The 20,798-nt window shown below is 35.8% G+C and overlaps 1 protein-coding gene across 2 annotated transcripts in view; it reads left to right on the top strand.

Annotated features, from left to right (window-relative positions):
- PURG (purine rich element binding protein G) overlaps nucleotides 1-17,067 on the top strand; it is a 39,021-nt gene extending 21,954 nt beyond the window's left edge. For both annotated transcript variants that reach the window (XM_081808738.1, XM_081808731.1), the window contains one exon: nucleotides 14,549-17,067. In XM_081808738.1, coding sequence (XP_081664864.1) covers nucleotides 14,549-14,651 — 103 coding nt within the window. In that variant the 3' untranslated portion in view covers nucleotides 14,652-17,067. The remainder of the gene's footprint in view (nucleotides 1-14,548) is intronic.
- Nucleotides 17,068-20,798: the final 3,731 nt, after the last annotated feature.

Below are 20,798 nucleotides of genomic sequence, written 5' to 3'. Positions count from 1 at the left end.
TCCTTTTTGTTGTTGTTGTTGTTGTTGTTATTGAGTTGTATGAGTTCTTTATATATTTTGGATATCAACCCCTTCACAGATCTATCATTTGCAAGTATCTTCTCCCATTTAGTAGCATTTTTTTTCATTTTGCTAGTGGTTTCCTTCATTGTGCAAAAGTTTTTTAGTTTCATGTAGTTCAAATTATTTATCTTTGCTTTTTTTTTTTAAAGATTTTATTTATTTATTTGAGAGAGAGAGAGAATGAGAGACAGAGAACATGAGAGGGAGGAGGGTCAGAGGGAGAAGCAGACTCCCTGCCGAGCAGGGAGCCCGATGCGGGACTCGATCCTGGGACTCCAGGATCATGACCTGAGCCGAAGGCAGTTGCTTAACCAACTGAGCCACCCAGGCGCCCTATTTATCTTTGCTTTTGTCACCCTTGCGTAAGAAGACATATCCAAAAAACTATTGCTTAGACCAATGTCAAAGAGTATTGCATGTGTTTTCTTCTAGAAATTTCATGATTTCGGGTCTTACATTTAAGTCTGTAATCCATTTTGAGTTATTTTGTACATGGTGTAAGAAAGTGGTCCAGTTTCATTCTTTTGTTTGTATCTGTCCAGTTTTCCCAACACCATTTGTTGAAGAGACTGTCTTTTTCTCGTTGTATTTTCTGTCTCCTTTGTTCCTCGTCGTATTTTCTGTCTCCTTTTTGTACATTAATTGACCATAAAAGCATGGGTTTATTTCTGGGCTCTCTATTCTGTTCTGTTGATCTGTGTGTCTGTTTTTGTGCCAGTACCATACTGTTTTGATTACTGCAGCTTTATTGTATATCTTGAAATCTGGGATTGTAAGACCTCCAGCTTTGTTCTTCTTTCTCAAGATTGCTTTGGCTCTTCAGTCTTTTGTGGTTCCATACAAATTTCAGAATTATTTGTTCTAGTTCCGTGAATTAAGCACATGTTTTTATAGCCAATTTAAATAGTTTTTTTTTTTAAATGTGTTCCAGGTATTTTCCTGTTTTCATCACATCTTTGGGCTCAGTTCTGCACTCAATATACTGTGGGTTTTGGCCCTGGCAGAAGACATATCAAATCATTATTTTGGTAATCAATATACATAAATCATTTTTGCCTAGATTAAGCCTTTTTTCCTCTAATTATTGAGTCTCTGGCCATCTCTATTATTTAGTCTATTTCCTGAGCTCCCATCTTAGTGAACCTTCCAGAACTTGATCCTAATGACTAGAATACAGATCCTTTGCTGTCCTGTCATCATAAGTCTTATCATGGCAACTGCATTGCAGTGTAGCTTTCAAAAAGTGTTATTTAGAGAATTTAAGAGATAAAAATACTTCATTTTCATAGTCAGTTCAGTTAATAATTAAAAACCAACTAGAGAATTTTTTTCTTAAACTCTTATGAGCAAGAGATAAATGACCACATAATAAGTTGGAAACAGGTTTTTTCAAAACCTATTTGAAAGGATGTTCTAAGTTTATATGAAATTAACTCAAGAACCTATAATATTCTTCATTTACATCATTATATGGTGATGATAGTTTTGTTTTGTTGTTGTTGTTTGGTGTCCCTGCAGTGATTATAGTTGTTAACAATTAAGATTCTAAAGCATTGAAGTATTCTCATTCATACAAAATTTAATTGTACTCTCTACATTGTATTCATTCAATATTCAATAGGATTCAATTTCAATAGGATTAAGAATATTGTAAAGGTCTGTTGACTAGAAATTCCACTAAATAAATAACCTTGCTCCTGCATTCCCAGTGAACAATGGCTTTGCAGCATCACTGAGGAGTTAGCAGGCTGAGATCTAAATTTTACGCGCAGATTGAATTTTCCTGGCCCTATATATCTGGCCATAAAAGCTTCATATTGTCTCAATCTGCACAAATTACCATATAGTTATAAATGTAAATAGATCAATATGGCTGTCAAGAAGGAGCTTAGGGGCACCTGGGTTGCTCAGTCAGTTAAGCCTCCGACTCTTGATCTCAGCTCAGGTCTTGATCTCAGGGTCATGAATTCAAGCCTTGCTTGGGCTCCATGCTGGGTGTGCAGGAAAAAAAAAAAAAAAAAGGAGGGGCACCTGGGTGGCTCAGTCCATTGAGCGAGGGTTGGACTCTTGGCTTTGGCTGGGGTCATGATCTCATGGGTCATGGGATTGAGCTCCGTGTTGGGCTCCAAGCTCAGGACAGAGTTTGCTTGAGATTCCCTCTACCCCTACCACCCCTTGTGCTCTCTATCTCTCTCTCAAATAAATAAATCTTTTAAAAAGGCGGGGGAGGTTAATAGAAGTTCCACATTTGCTTTTTGCTATGAGAGGAATAAAACAACAATAACTTTAAACCATTCCCTCCACCCCCTTAAGTAATAGTAGTAATTTCAGCTGTATCTTTAGGTTCTGGGTTCCCCCAGAGTCATCAGGCAGTCTTAGTGGCCTTAGTACAGAATTATAAAGAACTCAGACTTTGGTGTCAGCCAGTCCTGGGTTCAAGTCCAAATTCTGTCACTATTGTGAATAGTGGGTAAATTATGTAATGTTATAGACTTATTGTGAGAATTTATTTAACCAGCATTCAGTTTATACCTATTAAATACTCTGTTCTGGGGCAATTGTCTTGGTCCAGAAGTTGTATCAATAACAAAACACGTAAGATTTCTTGCCCTCACAAAAGCTATAGTCAACCAGGATTCTCTTTAAAAAATTAAATGTATTAAGATACATGAAGCTGTTAGCAAGTTTCTATCACATAATAAGCATTTAGTAAATACTAATAACATCATTATTACTTCTTCCCAACCCATAACATGAACAGTTCCCCAGAAAGTATAACAAAATTATGCAAAATTGGAAGGGAGCCTCCTTTTGCCACAAGAACTCTCAAGTACAGCAGTAGCCAGGGAGTTGGGCTAGTCATAATCTCTTGAAGCTATCGTCAGTCAAATCTAAAAGCACACAACTGTGTAGGCAGAAATTTCTTGGACAGGAAACAAAAGGCACTAGCTTTTATGAAAGAAAAACATTAAAAATTAGACACTTCATGAAAACTAAAATGTTCTGTTTATCAAAAGACACCGTTAAGAAAATGAATAAACTGTCCACAGACTGGGAAATATCAAAGCATATTTGTATTGCTGGAGAGAATCCAAACTGCTTCGTTTCCTTTTTTAAAAAGATGATCGTCAGACAGTTTGCATGATTTGGGGATCAATGACCCCACTACTAAAAGTATTATATTCACCTGTTTTACTTCGTGACTTGACAACATAAGATTTTCTTGTCTAAATCTGCCATCAACTTTAATTATTTTTGCCCGAAGGAGTCTTTGGAGTCATTTAACACCTTCATTTTATAACAGATAGGAAAAATATTAAAGATAGCATGTGACTTGTTCATAATCATCTAACCAGTCATTTCAGAACTTGAACTAGGTTTCAGGAAGTGGTCCTTCCGCTACTCAATTTCTACTTCTCTATTGCTTTGCTTGAAAATCAGTAGGAGATAGTATGTGGACTTGATTCAGGATATTTGTTTTCACCTGTCAACTAGAGCGGTTTTCACACTCATTTATTTTAAAGTTGAAAGCATTGCAGGATTATGGTTATGGGTCATTTTTGACTGAAAAAATAGCTTTTTGATAGTTAATACATGCTTTCACCCTTGGTTTCAAGATGATCAGTTTAGTTACTGGTGCCAGTTACTGTCATAAAGAGGCCCCTGCAGACCATCATCTTGATACTGAGCTTTTTCTCATTTCATATAATCTCAAGCTACAATTTCTATCTTCTAGCACTTGATATTCTGTTTATCTTTGGTACTTATGAACTTTTTTTTTTTTAAGATTTTGTTTATCTATTTGACAGAGAGAGACACAGCAAGAGAGGGAACACAAGCAGGGGGAGTGGGAGAGGGAGAAGCAGGCTTCCTGCTGAGCAGGGAGCCCGATGCGGGGCTCGATCCCAGGACCCTGGGATCATGACCTGAGCCGAAGGCAGACGCTTAATGACTGAGCCCCCCAGGTGCCTCGGTACTTATGAACTTTTAAATCTGTATCTCAGAGATGTTTACATGAAACATTTCACAAGTATCCATTCTATTAATTACGAAAGTTATTGTTCACTCTAGTGAAGCAAACAATGGCCTTTAGTGTCATTAATTGAGTTGGGTTTTCTTAAAGATTTTATTTATTTGTTTGTTTGTTTGTTTATTTGAGGACAGGGGAGGAAGAAACACAGAGAGAAGGGCAAGCGGACTCAGTGCTGAGCATGGAGCCCAATCCGATCTGAGAGTTAATCTCACGACCCGGAGATCATGACATGAGCAAAAATCAAGAGTCAGGCGCTCAAATGACTGAGCCACCCAGGCGCCCTTAATTGAGTTTTGATTTTTTTTATTTTTTTAAGATTTCATTTATTTATTTGAGAGAGTGAGTGAGAGAGAGAGAGAGAGCTGGAGTAGGAGGGAGTGGGAGAAGGAGAAGCAGGCCCCCCACTGGGCAGGGAGCCCCACATGGGGTTCGATCCCAAGACCCTGGGATCATGACCCAAGCCAGACACTTAACGACTGAGCCACCCAGGCGCCCCTTTAATTGAGTTTTTAAAAGGAATGTTTTATAGCTAAAAAGTCTAGGTTATCTTCTATCAATTTGTTATGCTTTCACAATTGTGTTGATTTATATTTATGTGATTTTATGTCAACAACAGCAATTGCTTTCTTTTACTAAGTAGATGTCTATGCTTTTCCTTTTCAATCATACTGAATTTTTAATGTGCAGTAAGAAGCCACTATGTGAGGTAAGAACTGGTAATCAAGGGAAAGGAAAGCATTCATTCACTTTATCAACAAATACTTAATGGAGTTCCTCTCAGAGGTCAGCCATTATGCTAGGGAAATTGGTTAATTTTTCCATTTTTTTCTGTCTAATCTCAGGTGAAGATCATGATGAGTAGTAAAATTACATATTTTAGGTGTCGCTGTATGACATGCGGATTTAAAACAACATAAACCCTTGGTGGGCTTGACTTGGAATTAAAAAAGAAACAAGTTAGATAAATAATTATCTGGCTTTTGATTATAGTTTTAACTTTGCCCATGAATACTTGGCATTACTTGTACATAAATGTTATTCAGGGTATTACTACTTTCTTCTCAGAACTAATAGAATTTGTTCATTATTTATTTTTAGAACTGTCGGAGAGTGTAATAAGGTTCTTTCTGGAGGAAGCCGGGAATTCAGTGGTTCTTTTGATTCTGCCTATAACCTCTTTAAAGTTGATGAACACGTGGCCCCTTACATTTGAAGTGGCGAGGTAATCATAAATTAGGCCCCAAACACTGGCGTTCAAAATGGTTTTAAAATGTGATGGTCAATATATATGCTTGGATATGCACCAAAGTAGCCTAAGTAAAATCTTGCTTCCTTCCCACCTAAATGTTTTACGTTCTCGTCAGTCTCCTTTAGAAACAAGTGGTATCCTACTGCGCCCCCAGTGTTCACTCACCCTTGGGGAAAGCAAAAAGAGAGTGAAGGCCATATTGCCATGATCACTTTTAAGTAGCGTTTGAGCTAAGTTTTTTATTGATGTTTTTTATGCCTTTATAAATTAGTATCTTCACAAGGATAAATTGAACTTAAAAATCCTTTCCTATTCTAGGGTACTTTTTAAAGGTAAGATGTTTTATTATCCTTTCTTAGAGCTGTTACACTTAGTATGGTCCATAAAAGAATTTGTCTTCTTTTTTTTTTCCAGCAATAAAAAACCTGGTTTAGTTCAGTGCCCTGATATAAAAATCCACGTTCTCTGTAGAGTATTGGTCATGGATCCCATTCTAAGATATGTTGCTCTTTATGGGACAGTGTGAAGGCACACATTTTGAAACGAAAAGAAAAATGCCACCCAACTCTAATGCTTCAGCAAGAACATTGTGTTTAGTGGCAATGCTTTTTATTATGTTAAGGTATAATTTACATACAGTAAAATGCTCAAATCTTAATGTATCATTCAATCAGTTTGGACAGATATCAAGACACAGAACACTTTTCTCACCCCAGAAAGTTTCTGTGTATCCGTTTCCAGTCAACAGCCCCACTCCTTCCCCAATCCGGACCTCCAAAAGCAATCCCTGATCCAACTTCTGTGATTACAGGTTAGTTTTGTCTATTCTGGAATTGTGTATAAATGAACATGTATTTTCGGTATTTGGCTTTCTTTCACTCAACCTAATAATTTTGAGATCATCTATGTTGTTAACTTCATCAGTAAATAGTTTCTTTCTATTGTGGATAATACTTTTTTAAAAAACAGGCCAGGAATAATTAGATCTTCACTGAGCGTCTTAAATGACACGTGACGATTGTTAAATTCAGGGCAGCAAAAGTGCAGTAAGAATGGAGGGGACAAAATCCCCTCTAATATTAAGATTAAGTGACAGTACTCCTAACATTCAAATGACCCTCCCACCTTAGTTACTGTTGGATGCATCAAGAGGTCCTATTCTGGGAGATTCTATTAACAACAAAGATACTGGGCAACTGCACCCCAGCAGTTATAATGGCTGTGCTACCGTATTGTTTCCTTCCCTTTGTAGGTCTGCTTGGACCTCAGAAAGCAAATGTGAAAAATAATTCTAGGTGAGGAGATACTTCTTATGATATCTCCATAATCAAAGCATGCTGGAAGGAATGCTTTCATTGTTTATCAATATGGTGATGGCTCGGTAGTTTTAAGCACTCTTAAAATTGTATAACATAGACCTTATGAGCTCAGTTTTATTATTACAAATTCACTTTGATCCATAATTTATACAAATGGGAGGAGAGTAGATACAATGAAACCAACATCCCGAGATTGCATTTTTGGGTTTTTGGTGGGTTTTTTTTTAAAGTTCTAATTGAATTTACCTAAAAAATTGCCATTTTAAGCAAGGATTCATTGAGATTTGGGAGCAGTAATAAATTTAAGTGAAGATTATACTGTGACTCTAGGGAGTCATAGTAAATTGTGTACCAACAGATCTAAAGGGTGAATTGTTACTGTCTGCTGTTGTCTTTTTCAAGAGAATTTTATTCTGACTGAAAAGGAGTCTGAATTTTGGCATAACTACATAAAGGCGAGGATTGAGCTGGCCCTCAGCTAGTCCATCCCAATCCATACTATCTCCACCTTGAAGATTCTTAAATCAGAAGCTGTAGAACCACAAAGAGATTCCAGAACATTAACTCACACACCAACAGCACACACAACAAGCACTTTCTTAACTTTATGGGATGTTAGCGTGTCATTTTCAGTGTTTATACAACTATTCAGCAAGGGGGAAAATGACCATAAAGTAATATGGTGCTTGTATTGGTCCTATGGAAAAAGGCACACAAATGAATAAGAAGTTTTGCCAGATTATTGAGAAAATATTAATAAAGTTTCAGATTATCCCCATTCTGTGAATCCCTCTCAACTACTGATTTTCTCATTTCTTTCTGCCTTCCACTAAATACACCTTCCTTCTACCCTCTCATACTTCTTTTTCTCCTTATGGTTCCTAAATTATTTTACCACATTCATATTTCACTCTAATAATTCCAAAAATGTTGAAATGATACTTCCTTTTAACACAACTTGCTTTAGTGTAGAATTTGGCTTATGTCTTACTTCTCCTAAGTCTTAGTTCACATAAAAAAAGCAGTTACATTTGAATCATCAAGAGAATCTCATTAGTATAATTTAACATATATGGAGGACTTGCAGTGCTATCATACCAAGACTCAAGGATCTATGTTCTAAACCATAAAGATGATTAACTACTTTTGAGCAGTATGCATGAATTCTCTCAGCAGTTCATCATCATTTTAGTTGGAGTAATTAATTTTAATTAACTGCCAATAATGTTTGTTGCCATGTGGAAAAATGAGAATATGGCCCTTGTTCACATTTGAGCATGAGTAATGATATCAGTTTAATTTTAGAAGGGTAAAGAGGTCTTAGGTTGTGAAATAAAGAGTTATAAACCTGATTTCCCAGGGAGTACACTCTGCTTGAAGGGTTTTGAGAAGTCCCAGCTTAGCAAAAATTAAAGCTGATAGTAAATCATCTTTCCTCCTCCCACGTATTTAGGGTTCTGGCTAATAAAAATTAGATTTTTCTCAAGAAACAAGAAAAGTCTCAAGTACACAATCTAACCTTACACCTAAAGGAGCTGGAAAAAGAACAGCAAATAAAGCCTAAATCCAGCAGGAGAAGAGAGATAATAAAGATCAGAGCAGAAATCAATGGCACAGGAATAAAAAAAAAAACAGTAGAACAGATCAACTAAACTAGGAGCTGGTTCTTTGAAAGAATTAATAAGATCAATAAACCCCCAGCTAGACTTAACAAAAAAAAAAAGAAAAGAGGAAGGACCCAAATGAAAATTAGATTTTCTTCCTAGTTTTGGAATTAGTATTGTTTTTGTTGCTTCTCAGTCAAAATGTTTGAATTCATAGTCCTGTTTTTATAAACATATACAGTAATTTAGAGATTCAAACTTAATATCATATAGCCTTTTGTTTTTCCACTGCTGTGATTTAAAACAATAACTAATTTTTATAAGAAATAATTTCACCTCCTCTCTTTGAAGTTGGAAATGAGGTCATGAATTGTACTTATTTGTACTTAAGACTTCTTTAGGGGACAGGTTCATGCAAAGTAGCAGGATTAGGAGCAAACTCCTCACTACTAATTTTGCTGACAAGATGAAGTATTGTCAGAAAAGTAATATCCACACTATATGACATAATTTAAGTATATTTATTCAGGATTTAAAAGGCTTTACATGGTATCATTGCAAAAGAAGGAGTAATGGTGGTTTAAAGAAAAGTTTAATGTTCACAGTTGCTCAAGAGTTCCAAAACATCAAACTTTTCAAGTTTAACTATGCCTTTTTAAAAAAATATGTATATATATACTTTGAATACTGTGTAGATTCTCATCTTACCAGAAGAGGAAACATAGAATTTTAGAGCTGGAAAAGACTTTCGATATCATCTAGTTCAAACTTGACATTAACCTTGTTCAATAAAATTACTCTCTTCTCAAGGATCTTAGCTTTCCTGCACTAATTTCCAGAAAATTAAAGAACCTCTAGTCCCCAATTCTTTTTGCTGATTTTGCTGTCTTTTCAGTCCCTTCTGATATTCTCCATATCCGTGCTAACGATTATAGCGGTGAGGATTTTCTTGATTCTTTATGCCTGAATTAGCTTAAGAATAGTCAATTGTGTGCAGAAACATAACTTTTAATTTAAATACTTGGCCAAAGGAAAGGTGAATAATGCAGTTCTAGGAGTAGTTGTAGAAATAGTTGAGTCTTAGTACTCTGGAGGACACATACCATAGGGTCTTTGCCATCAAGATTTAAGAGTGAATTACTCACTCTTAAATACAACCCTATTATGTAAGAAGAGTAATACCACTTATGTGACTGTAGTGGAGAAGCAAGAGTGGGTGAGCATGGCTTTTCACTTGGAAGTCGAGGGTGGGGGCAGTATGTTGAGGTTCTTTGTTTTATTTTCTCAGTCCTATTTCTCATTCGACAAATCAGCAGATACTTATTTCGCATTACAGCACGAGTTAAACATTCTGAGAGCTCTGGGTATACAGCAGACAACAAGATCGAGTCTTTGGCCTCAAGGGGCATGCATAAAGTATACCCACATAGCAGAGGGCAATGTTAGATAAAAAACTGCCTACAGAACAGAGAAGATACGTAGGATCTTGAAAAGCCTGTATGGTGCCACCACCTCACAAGGCATTTCTTAACTTTGCCCTCCTTGTGAAATGAGAAATAACTATTACAATTAGTTGTTTGGCATTTTGGAAATGAAAAATGCTGTGCAAGAGCTGAATCATAGAAAGCGAGATTAAATTATATGGTAAGAATGGTTCTTATAGGTATGTCCAGTATTTTTGTATAAATACTGGTCACCATAGGACCACTACCAGGGAAAAGCTAAGTTAGGTAAATGCGATTGCCTAGGTTTTGCCAAGACAAGAAAATATCTGTGTGTATTGGCAAGAGAGATTATGCAATTTATATTACTTTGGGTAATGCAGGAACTAAATATAATTGGAATCTCACATAAAGTATGGGGTTTCCACATGCCTACAGCTTCTATTAAGGATCGTCTGCATTTCAATGTTTATTTGAAGTATTTCTTTAACAAATTTTAAACGCTGCCACTACCCAAGATTGTTATCTACCCACAAGCGATTATATTTTAATATTCAGAAACTACAAGAAGGTTCGTTAAATTTATATAGAATGAATATTTACCTTTCTGTGATTAACCTATCAGTATATTGGGTTTGGGGGAGTCGTTATCAGTGATTTATCATGCCGATTCTTTCCAAATTGACCTGTGTTTTTGAAGTTTGTTAATTCTCTTAGAGGACTAGGATACCAATCTACGTCCCATCCACCATCCTCAGAAGATGAAGAATTTATCGAATTGGGCATTTCTTTCATATGCTTTTATATGTTCACATTCTTACACTGAATATTGAGATTCTCAAACTGTAGGAAAAAAAAGGGGTTCTTTTTCGATAGTCATTTAATGTTACTTGACTATGAACTAATCTTAATTTTATTATTAGCATTTTTATGTTTTTGCCAGCATTTTCACCCTAATTAAATGAGGCACTACACCACAATGTTTAGCTGTGGCATAACACAAGGCAGATGACCTGTCATTGAGAATCATGATCTTACCTTCTCTTTTTTCCTCTGAACAATATAATTTTTTTGGTCTCAGTTTATAATGACATACCTCTGTAGTTTAACTTCATCACATTCAAACAATAAAGATATTAAAAATTTAACTTTATATGCATGCCACTGATTTTTTTAAAAGCATATTAGTATAATTATAACTTGGTAAAGAGATCTTATTTTTTACTGTGTTCCCCTGATGTAACAAATTTAATGATATGGAAGATTTCCATACAGTTGCTTATTCTTTTATCTGTTCCATATATCAGTGCTTTGGTCTCTAACGTCCTTTTGTCCTTATCGTATTATCTCTATACGTTTCCATTTAGAATAAAAAGATAGAGCATGAAAATTAATAACCCATGCATCAGACCTTTTTGCCATGCTTAATAGGCATGAGCAATTAAGGCTAGAAACCTCAGTGTTTAATGCCGTTTTCAAAACTCAGTTATTCCATATGTTGTCACTTCAGTGATTAAAGAGAGTAAGTATAATATGTAGTCAGATTAAAACAGGATAACTAAACCCGTATTAAAAAAAAAAAACTATGGTGTCTGTGCGTTGCATGACAGAATACTACTAAAATTTGCCTAAATTCTCGTGATGTTTTCGGATATTATGGGAATGCTTTGGCTAAATTTGGGTTTCAGTCTTCATCATGACAAAGGTTCTAACAGTTATTTTTTAAAAACACACTATCCTGTTTTTAGAAAGTTATAACTCATCTTCCTGGTTACATTTGTGATAAGTTTGTGAAACTATACTATACTATTATGAAAAAGGTAAAACTTTATGTATACTTCGATTTTGAAAGGTAGCATCGTATGCATTTAAAAAGATTTTTGGGTAACTTTTGGCACTTTGGTAAAGGAATGTGCAATTATAAATGTTTATGCCATTTTGTTGTCATTTTGTTTTGTTTTGTTTTGTTTTGTTTTTTTAATCACCAGGAATTACTCTTACTAGGCTTTAGATTGAAAACCAAACCCAATTTTAAGACTGGCACTTTTTCCTACTGGTAGTTCCTGTTTCTCTATGTGGAACATTTCATTTAAACCATTCTTTGCAATGAGTTTTCACTTTCCTCCTCCCTCCTAACTTCAAAAACCTTTAATTTAAGGAACACTTTAAATTAATCCAGTGGTAGTTAGATAAGCATTTTAGGTATCATGGACATTTAATCTGGTGCCTGACTTTAGTAATCTTCTGAAAAAAATAGCTAACCTCTTGAAAAAGAATATTCAAACATTTTAATTAGTTTGTATTGGTTATAATCAATTGAGTAAGTCAATGCCCATATAGTCATAATTTATCTTAAAATCAGGGGCTGCCAGCATAACTAACTACACAGCATTGCTTAAAATGCCCTCATATATCCCAAAGAGAAATGACAAGAAGAAATAGAATTCTGTATGATTATGGCTATTATATACACTTCTGTTAGGTTTCCAGTATTTTACTGTGATACACCCATGGGTAATAGAAGCAAACTGAAAACAAATATAAATGCTTTAACATTGGATGTTGGCATACAGTACAGATTATGCATAAGCTATTGCAATAAAAAAAAATACTCCTTGTGCCTGTATTTGAAGAATTTATTTTAGATTTTCTCTGGCCTTTTTTACTTAAGGCTGCACATCATTTAAATGTAGAGACAATAGAATATATGAATGAATGAAATGATGGCCCTGTTGGCCATGGGATAAATATTCTGTTGAATTTTTGGAGAGCATTGGCTGTTGTCTATTATGACACAAACTAGATTGTTCACAAGCCACCTGTGAGTCATAAGGTCTTAAGTACAAATCACAGCCTTTAGAAATTATACATCTTTCTTTTCCTTCGCAAAATGAGTTCAGACTTTACAATTCAGATTTATAATTTTAAACTGATGATTATTAAAAAGTATGTAATATGAATTAAAAGATAAATGAAATAAGACCTATGAAAGAATGCTAATTAATAGCATAACGCTATATACTATCACACTTCTGATAATGGTAAGTTTCTTATGAAGCCTTAAAATATTTTAGTGAAGAATTAATTACCTAGAAATGAAGGCACTTTATTACCTTGATCTAGCTATTTGTCTGTATAGAATTTGTCTAAAATCCCAGAAAATATTCTTTATCCTTTTATAAATTTATCCTACTTATGTGTTTTTCTAAAGCTTCTTATAATATAATAATTCAAACTATTTTAACTTAATAGAAAATTGTGTTACATGATAGAACCAATGAACAATTCAGAAATAAAACTCGAGAGTTACAAAAGTGTGTGTGAGGACAGCAAAACTGTTAGTCTAAGTTAGTCTACAATCATTTGAGGTTAAAATGTAAAATTTGAAGGCTTTTTCATTGAATGATTTTTAGACAGCTTTTATTTTTTAAATCTTATCTTTAATTGGTTCTACCTTGTGTTGAAATGTTGGTCAAATATAAGGGCAAGTGAAAGTATTAAGCCAGCCTGTCATAACTCAATTTTCTTTATTTGGGTTTTTTTTAATGTAACCCTAAAACATTAAGAAATGAGTTTTGTTTCTTCTATGTTCAAGTCAGCCCTGCCTGGCAAATTCTCAGATTTAAATCAGCAATGTGGATGCGCAGCTCTCTCTAGCCGCTGTGCCCTCTTCAGAAAATTAATAGTTGATTTATACAAGGGATTTGATTCAGAAGAAAAGGCATAGGATCTTTTTTTTTTCAAAAGTTAACTTTTTTCTGAAGTTCATTCTTAACATCTTTCTGACCTTTATAAAACATAGGCTAACTTTTATCCAAGAATGTTTTTTAACAGAAGAATATTTCACAGCAAACAAACTTTGCTTTCTTTTTTGTTTGGGGGCAGTTCACTTAATAAAAAGACAGTGGTCTATAATTACACTTATCTTTAGTTCTTTTTCTGTGGTGGCCATTTTTCTATCACTAGTTTTAAATGTTTTACTAAATGTAAATGCTGCTTCATAGACGCAGTTATCATCACATAGTACAGACAGAAGTCAAGTTTATTAGCAGTCTACTCTTACCAAGGAGAAACTAAAAATAAATTCCATGTCAGTTCTTTGGTTTGTATCTTGGTATCTTTTTTAAATACGATATATTAACCCAAAGGTGTGTTAATGTCATGGCATGAACAATCTTAAATGTAGATCTATCGAGTATTTTGTGATGCTGAGTAACAAACTTTTCTCAAATCTCTGTGATGCTAAATATTTTCCTTAGGAGGTTTTGTTTCATGTTAGATTGTTGTTCTAAAGATGTTGGTCCTAGTGGGATTTTTTTTTAAACTGGGAAAACAAATAAACGCATGTTATTACAAGTATAGAAATGGTGAATTGTAAACTTACCGTATAATAATGATTCTATTTTCAAAAATGTTTTGCTGTTAAATATATACAACATAAAATTGCTGCCATACTGTAATTGAGTACTTTTTCTTAAATGACCCTGTTATCACTATTCCAGAATTAGAAGTTGGGCAGATACATGATTGATTCATGTGTCTGCATAGATGCTTCAAGGTATATTCTTCTCTTGGTGAGTAAAAATATATTTTCCTTGGCATCAGTGCATTGAGATCTGAATATACCTGTATCTATCTATTCCTATTGCACATTTCTTATACAGTATCTTCCAATATGCCAAAATTGGCCTCCACACAACTTAAAATTGAGGGTTTGTTACATGCTTTCTAACAGAAAGGTTTTCAATGATATTCATTACGCGTTTGTACTGTGAAAATAGTGAAACTCCCTTTGAAATTTCATATATGCTAAATTTAAATTAATATTTTTTCTTTAGCTCAAATTTCCCTAAATCCAGAGAGAATATCAACCCTTTTCACTGTTGTCAAATCCAGCATAAGGAACAGCCCTATGACACTACAAAAACAGTTGAGGAATAAGGAATAAGTCTCTTATGTTACACTTCAGAATAAAGGCATTGTGTGAACGAAATGAACCGAAGTTCATCATGAATGCAAGGCTTCTGTACTTGACATTCCTCCACCGAAGGGAAGACAAGTGTCAACACCATTGGCATCATTTCCAAACTGATCTTAAGTGGAATATCTTCCACCACACTGGAGTACTTCTTGACTCTTACCAGGTTTTGGTTTGGGTTTGGTTTGGTTTGATTCATCGAGCCTTTCAGTTTACAAAAAAACCATTTGTCAGCACTGAGGTAGAGAGACGTAGATTTGAAAATACTTTCTTAAGAGATCATGTAACTATATAACTCAATTTCAAAAGAGGAGGAGGGATAGTTTCAACCCACTGCCTCTCACAAGAAACATGTTTTTAAATCTGTAACTGTTTTAGTGTTAACAGGGTACCAAGGGTTTTTGTCCTGTATTGTACTTAAAGGTTCTCATTGATTGGTGATTGTATTGTACTGTATGAAAACAAATCATAAATTGCCTTGTATTGTTTATAATAGACCATACCACGTACTACTTCAGTTTTTATGTTCCAAGTTTTCCAGTGATGCATGTTAACAGTTAGGTCCTAAAATTCTGTGGTGCTAATTCTTCCATAATCCAATGGTGCTTTTGTGGATGCTAACTGCACACATGCTGAACAAAGCTTGAAGTTTAAAACTTTCCTCCCCTCCTCTGTTTATATGAAGTAAAATGAAATAACTTGAATTTGTCTCAAAGTATCACTGACAATCTAATAAACTGGTTTATATGTGTGATTAGTTTGGATTCTTAATTATTTTTCAGGAAGCAGATTAGTTCTACTGGGCCCTTCGATCAACCAAAAGTTGATTTTACTATGTGTTTATTTCGTTATTTCATTTGTGCCCCAAATTTTGTGGTAACTCTGGGAATTTAGATCCAGTTGGCCTAGCTTCCATAAGCAAGTCTATGTTGGATCTACAAAAACTAGACCTCTCAGATGTGGAAATTAGTACGTGGAAAAAACCAAAAATGTGTCATTAAGGTGCCTTTGTTTATTTCAGTGTTTTATTATAAGGTTTTATTATCTACTTGATCCATGGTAACATTTGCATGGAAACAAGCATGCCTTCTGAACCTTTATTATTGCTCAAATGACATTGAAAAGGCCATTCCTGTATGCTGATATTTAAAGTAAAAGTTCCACTTCACGTGTATGAAAACATGGGCAAAAAAAATAAAATTGGTCCTTTCCAGGACAAACTGATTCCATATGCCAGAATGGCATGGTCTTATTGGAATTTTTAATTTTAGCATCAGCACTAAGAATCACAGCATTAGGACAAGTGAGGCTGCTATCCTCATGAGGGCAGAGGTCTGTTTCTCCCACGCTAGAGATAAAGTCAGTATTAAGGCAGAACTTGCATTCTAATCTTGGTCTTTTGCCTAACCCGTGGGTAACCTTAAATTTAAAAAGAAAAGATCAAAATAAATCTATTAAGGCTCTTCAAGCAACAATCACTGATCTCAAATAGAAGATGAGCAAACCTGTCCCTCTAATCTAGTAGGCCCAATGACTGAAATGACATTCCCATGCTGCTGTGGTTCTTTATTTTATAGAGTGTAGATGCCGTAATTTTGCCTCAAATAGTTATTGAGTCATGTCTAACTTCTAATATCAGAAAATAAAGTTTACAGAATAGAGCCAATATGAACACTGGGCTTGCATCTCCATGACTATCTTGAACAAAAGCAGTATTTACTAAATCACAGCTTCTCCAAAGATATTTCTACCATATGTTTTTGTAATTACCTTTACAGCATTCCATTTTGTGAAAACTGGCAAATAATGAATGTGCTACAAAATAATTTCAGGTCTTCTTTAATCAAAAAGAGAGAGAAAGTAGGTAGGTCTATGAATGTTTTAGAGTATCTTTACTTCTGCGGTAATATTTTGCCTGTTAATTGAAAGAAAAATTAATTCTAATTTTATGAAAGGATAAATTGCTTTTGGGAAAATATCTATTTTTTAATCTACATGAAAATCTCTAATTTTTATCCCTACAGCCACCAGTTTTATGTATTATTGTTCACCATAATGTTTGTCCCACCTAAAAAATTATTCTCACAAAATTTATCAGGTTTTTTTTTGTATGAATTATTTTAAAAACTTAGCCTTAAATAAAATGAGTACACTTTGTAAGTTTGGTTCATTTGTGAAGATAATGTAGTCTCTCCCTCTTTAAGTTTATTATTTAAGCTTTTTAAAAATTATGTTTGTCTTTAGTTTTATCGATATTATTTTGGAAAGTTGTGTTTTCTGTTCCTAAAATGATAATTTCCCTTGAAGATCTTAAGCTCAAGGTGTCATCTGTAAATCTGTAAATGAAAGCACTTTCAATAAAGATCCAGATATTCTCCATTGAGGAACATCTTTTGAAATAAATTTCATGTACATTAAAAGCCTAATCTTTTTCATCTTAGGGAACTGATTTTTCTCATCAGGAACTGCTTTGAGTTTGAAAACGGCCAACAATAATAATCTTGTCCTTATTTAAAAAAAGAAAAAGCCAATCTATAACTTATCTCATTTCCGATTTGTCTTCTTCATGCATTTTTTTAAACAGGACATTTTTTGAGGTAGGTGCATACTGAGTACTATAGTCACTTTTCTTACCCTCCAGTTTATCACTGGGGCAGTGAAAAGACTCCTAGAAAATAACTAAAAAATAAGTAATACAATTCATGCAAAAACAAATGAGTGGTAGTTCATAAGATTGAATAAACCATATAATACATGGGCACAGCATTATACATATTCTCCCAAATTGGTCTCATAGTCTGTGAGTGGTAGCTAAAGCTTACGCTTTCTGTAGAGCATAATGTTTGCCATCATAAAAGACAACAAAAAACTAGCTAATGAAAATATAAAGGACTCTAAATGAAAGGATTGGCCCTCAGTTTGGGGTATGTAGAAATGCAGTTTTGTTAGTTCATTCTGAGTAAATACACAAGAGATTCCTTTTAAACAAGATCATAAAGAAAATACCTTGAGCATTAGATTCCCAGGGAAGAAAATTACTTTAGAACAAAAAATAAAGTGTTATTCCCATTGAGTAGGACTGAAAGGAAACTGTATTTAAGAAGTAGACTTCAAAGTTTGCTTTATATAACTCTTTAAATTATTTAATGGTAAGCATGTATTACTTTATCATTTTAAAATGATTTTTTAGAGGAAGGAAATAAATGCTAAATAAATTAGAATACCTGCATCAACTGGTTGCATATTCTCTTTCTAGTAGGATAGTCTCCTTATAAAATCTAATTAATGTCAGGACATTGCTTGACAAGTATAAAATCAGGTAAAAGGAAATGAGTAATATTAATGGACAGCATCATGTTATGATGGGCTTCATAAGGAAATAGAAATAATCACATTAGTTCATTAAAGCAGTCATCCCAAGAAGACTTCCAAGTCAGAGATGGAGATCACTAGCACATCCTTATGTTTTGTATTTTTTTTTTCGATTCCATCTTTCAGTGTGAAAATATTATTGCTTACCAGTATAATTAATTAAACCACATATTATATTTGTATCATTTTAGGCTCCTTAATGGTATAATATCATATTATAATTATCATTCATCATTAAGCATTAACATTATTCATAGATTATGTAGTCATTATGTATTATATCATTATTACGAATGCAGTCATCATTATTAGTAATAATTAGCCATACTTGGCATTATTCATTCACTATCATTATATCATTCATCATTAACAAAAGTTTCATATACAACAGATACCCCTCAGGCTGCAACCCTTCTTGATAGATTGTGGGAACATCCCAATTCACCAGTAGCAACTAATGAAGGATCAAAACTCTCTTCCCTTGCCCTCATGGCAGGCAGAACATGTCAATAGATCGTGGCATTCTTTCCAATGGACCAGATACAGCTCTAGAATCTTTTTCAACTCAGCACTCCCAGCAGCCATTAGCAGTTGAATAGTGTACAAGGTTGGCATATATGTCACTCTGCCTTTGACATCTCAGGAACATATAGAAGCCATCTGTGTAAGCCTGGGTCTTTCCAAGAAGCAGATGCCACGATGGGATTGGATGGAACAATAGAGTTATCAGATGAAATGCCATTGAGGGAAAATGGAGATGCTGATGGAGGAGCCATCACATGGCGATACAGGTCTGTACCCTAGGAAGGAGAAGAGAGAAGAAACTAGGGGGAGGGAAGAAGGGAGAAAGGAAGTTACTTCTTAGACTTCTGCACAGTTCTGAGAAAGTTTCAGCCAAACGATGGGCAGTCCTTGAGCCCAAGTGACCCTTCAGAGGAGGCCAGCATTTTACAGGTATGGGCTGGCTTAGTATCTGTCACATTCAGTCACAGGCTGCGAGCAGCTGAGGCAAAGCACAACCTCAGTACCAACTCAGTGATGGATTGCAGAGCATCGCAGCTGGTCTGTGGGTCAGTTATGCTCCCCGAAGTAGGAAATCTGAGAGATGCATTTTCAGGGCCACCACAGGCTTCTGTCTGCATGGCACAGATTTACATGTCCTTCCAAGTTGGAGGAGCACCCTCTCCATGTTCCTCACGGGTCTTTCTTCCTAAGGGAAAAACTCAGAAAAGAGAAGTCAGGGAATGAAGTGCCACCCCTGATGGTGCATTGGATCTCAGGGTCACAACCGGAACTGCTCCTCTTCCTCCTCCACCATCCATTCTAAATTACCCCTCACCTTGGCATGACTTGCCTTGGCAGGGCTTGCCTGGTGGTATGACTCCAACCTTCATTCCTGAGGGATCTGATCTCTTCATAATCATCCTCTTCTCAAGCTGTGGTTGCCGTCCAAGTCCATTAGCAGTTACAATGGGGCAAGGAAGTACCAGGAAGCTGCCAGAGTAGATCACACACACATTCCTTCCTCCCTGCCTCCATTGTGTAAAGCAACACTATCTCCTCCTAACGGTCAGGGTTAATTATCCCTGCCCAATTGGTGACTCCTCTCCTAACCTGCCGAGTCCTAGGCATAACAAGTCCCCAGTGCCCTGGCAACAGCTGTAACTTGTAGTTCACTGGATACCAGCTGTGTGGCTGTGTGGGGACTAGAACCTCCAAGCTGCAAAGCTCAGCGCTTCGGGGACAGAAAGCACAAACCCCCAGTGGGTCATTAGTGGTGATGATAAGAGAAGCCACTCCTGCTTCCACACCCTTGATTCTTAGATTGATGTACTCTTCCTATTGAGGGCACAGCACTATATAGAGAGAGAGGTCCCTGGTTTAATGTGCATACTGCGTCTTGAAGGCTGGCATCCCATGCTTTCAGAGTATTGCCTCACATTGGCCCTTCTGCTCTGCCTTTAGAGAGCTGTTTCTGCTTTCTGTAACGCTGACTGCCTCTGGATGGTGTGATAGTCATAGTCATATCAGAGGGCGGCTCCATTCACCTCCTTCACTGGGAAATTGATCCCCTGGTTGGATGCCTCTGTCTCTGCTACCACGTGAACATGCTCTGTCCGCGTGCCCATTGTCTAGTTCTGAAGTGGCCAGTGGCAATCTGACCCATGTCCGTTGGCCGAGTCATTTTGTCTACTTGGTTGTTCAGGGCTTCTTCCATGGTGGACGCCTTCGGTGGGCATTCACTTACCTCAAATGCCTCTACCCCAGACTTTTGTGTTCTGATCTTCCAGTTCTTTTCAGGCCCCTGACCAGAGAGCCAGGCCAATGTCCACTATCCAGGAACTGTAAATATTTTCACCTCAGGCCATTTCTTCCACATAGAGTTGATCATAAGGTGCACTGCTTGCAACACTGTCCATTGGAAAGATTTTCCCTCTCCACTGTCTTTCAAGGCTACCCCACCTGTTTTCAGCGTGTACCCATATACCTAGCCACTTCATCCATAAGCCAAGCTCAAGCTTTTTCTTTCTCCTTCAGCTGGCTTTATGAAAACCCTCAAGTGTGAGATGGGAGAGGGATGCTGGTGCATCGGTTGAGGATGCTAAGGATAAGGACCTGGGGCTACCTGTTCAGACAATATACTCGTGATCTCTGGTCCCACCCAGGCTTGATCTTGCATGTATCATTTCCATCTCTTGGTGAACTACCCTTGGGCCCATCCAACTTCATGATTTGGA

This window comes from Leptonychotes weddellii, chromosome 2 (genome assembly GCF_054177405.1).
Source record: "Leptonychotes weddellii isolate Sample4059 chromosome 2, ASM5417740v2, whole genome shotgun sequence".
In the NCBI taxonomy this organism is placed as follows: Eukaryota; Metazoa; Chordata; class Mammalia; order Carnivora; family Phocidae; genus Leptonychotes; species Leptonychotes weddellii.
This window is presented reverse-complemented; position numbering and strand designations above follow the sequence as displayed.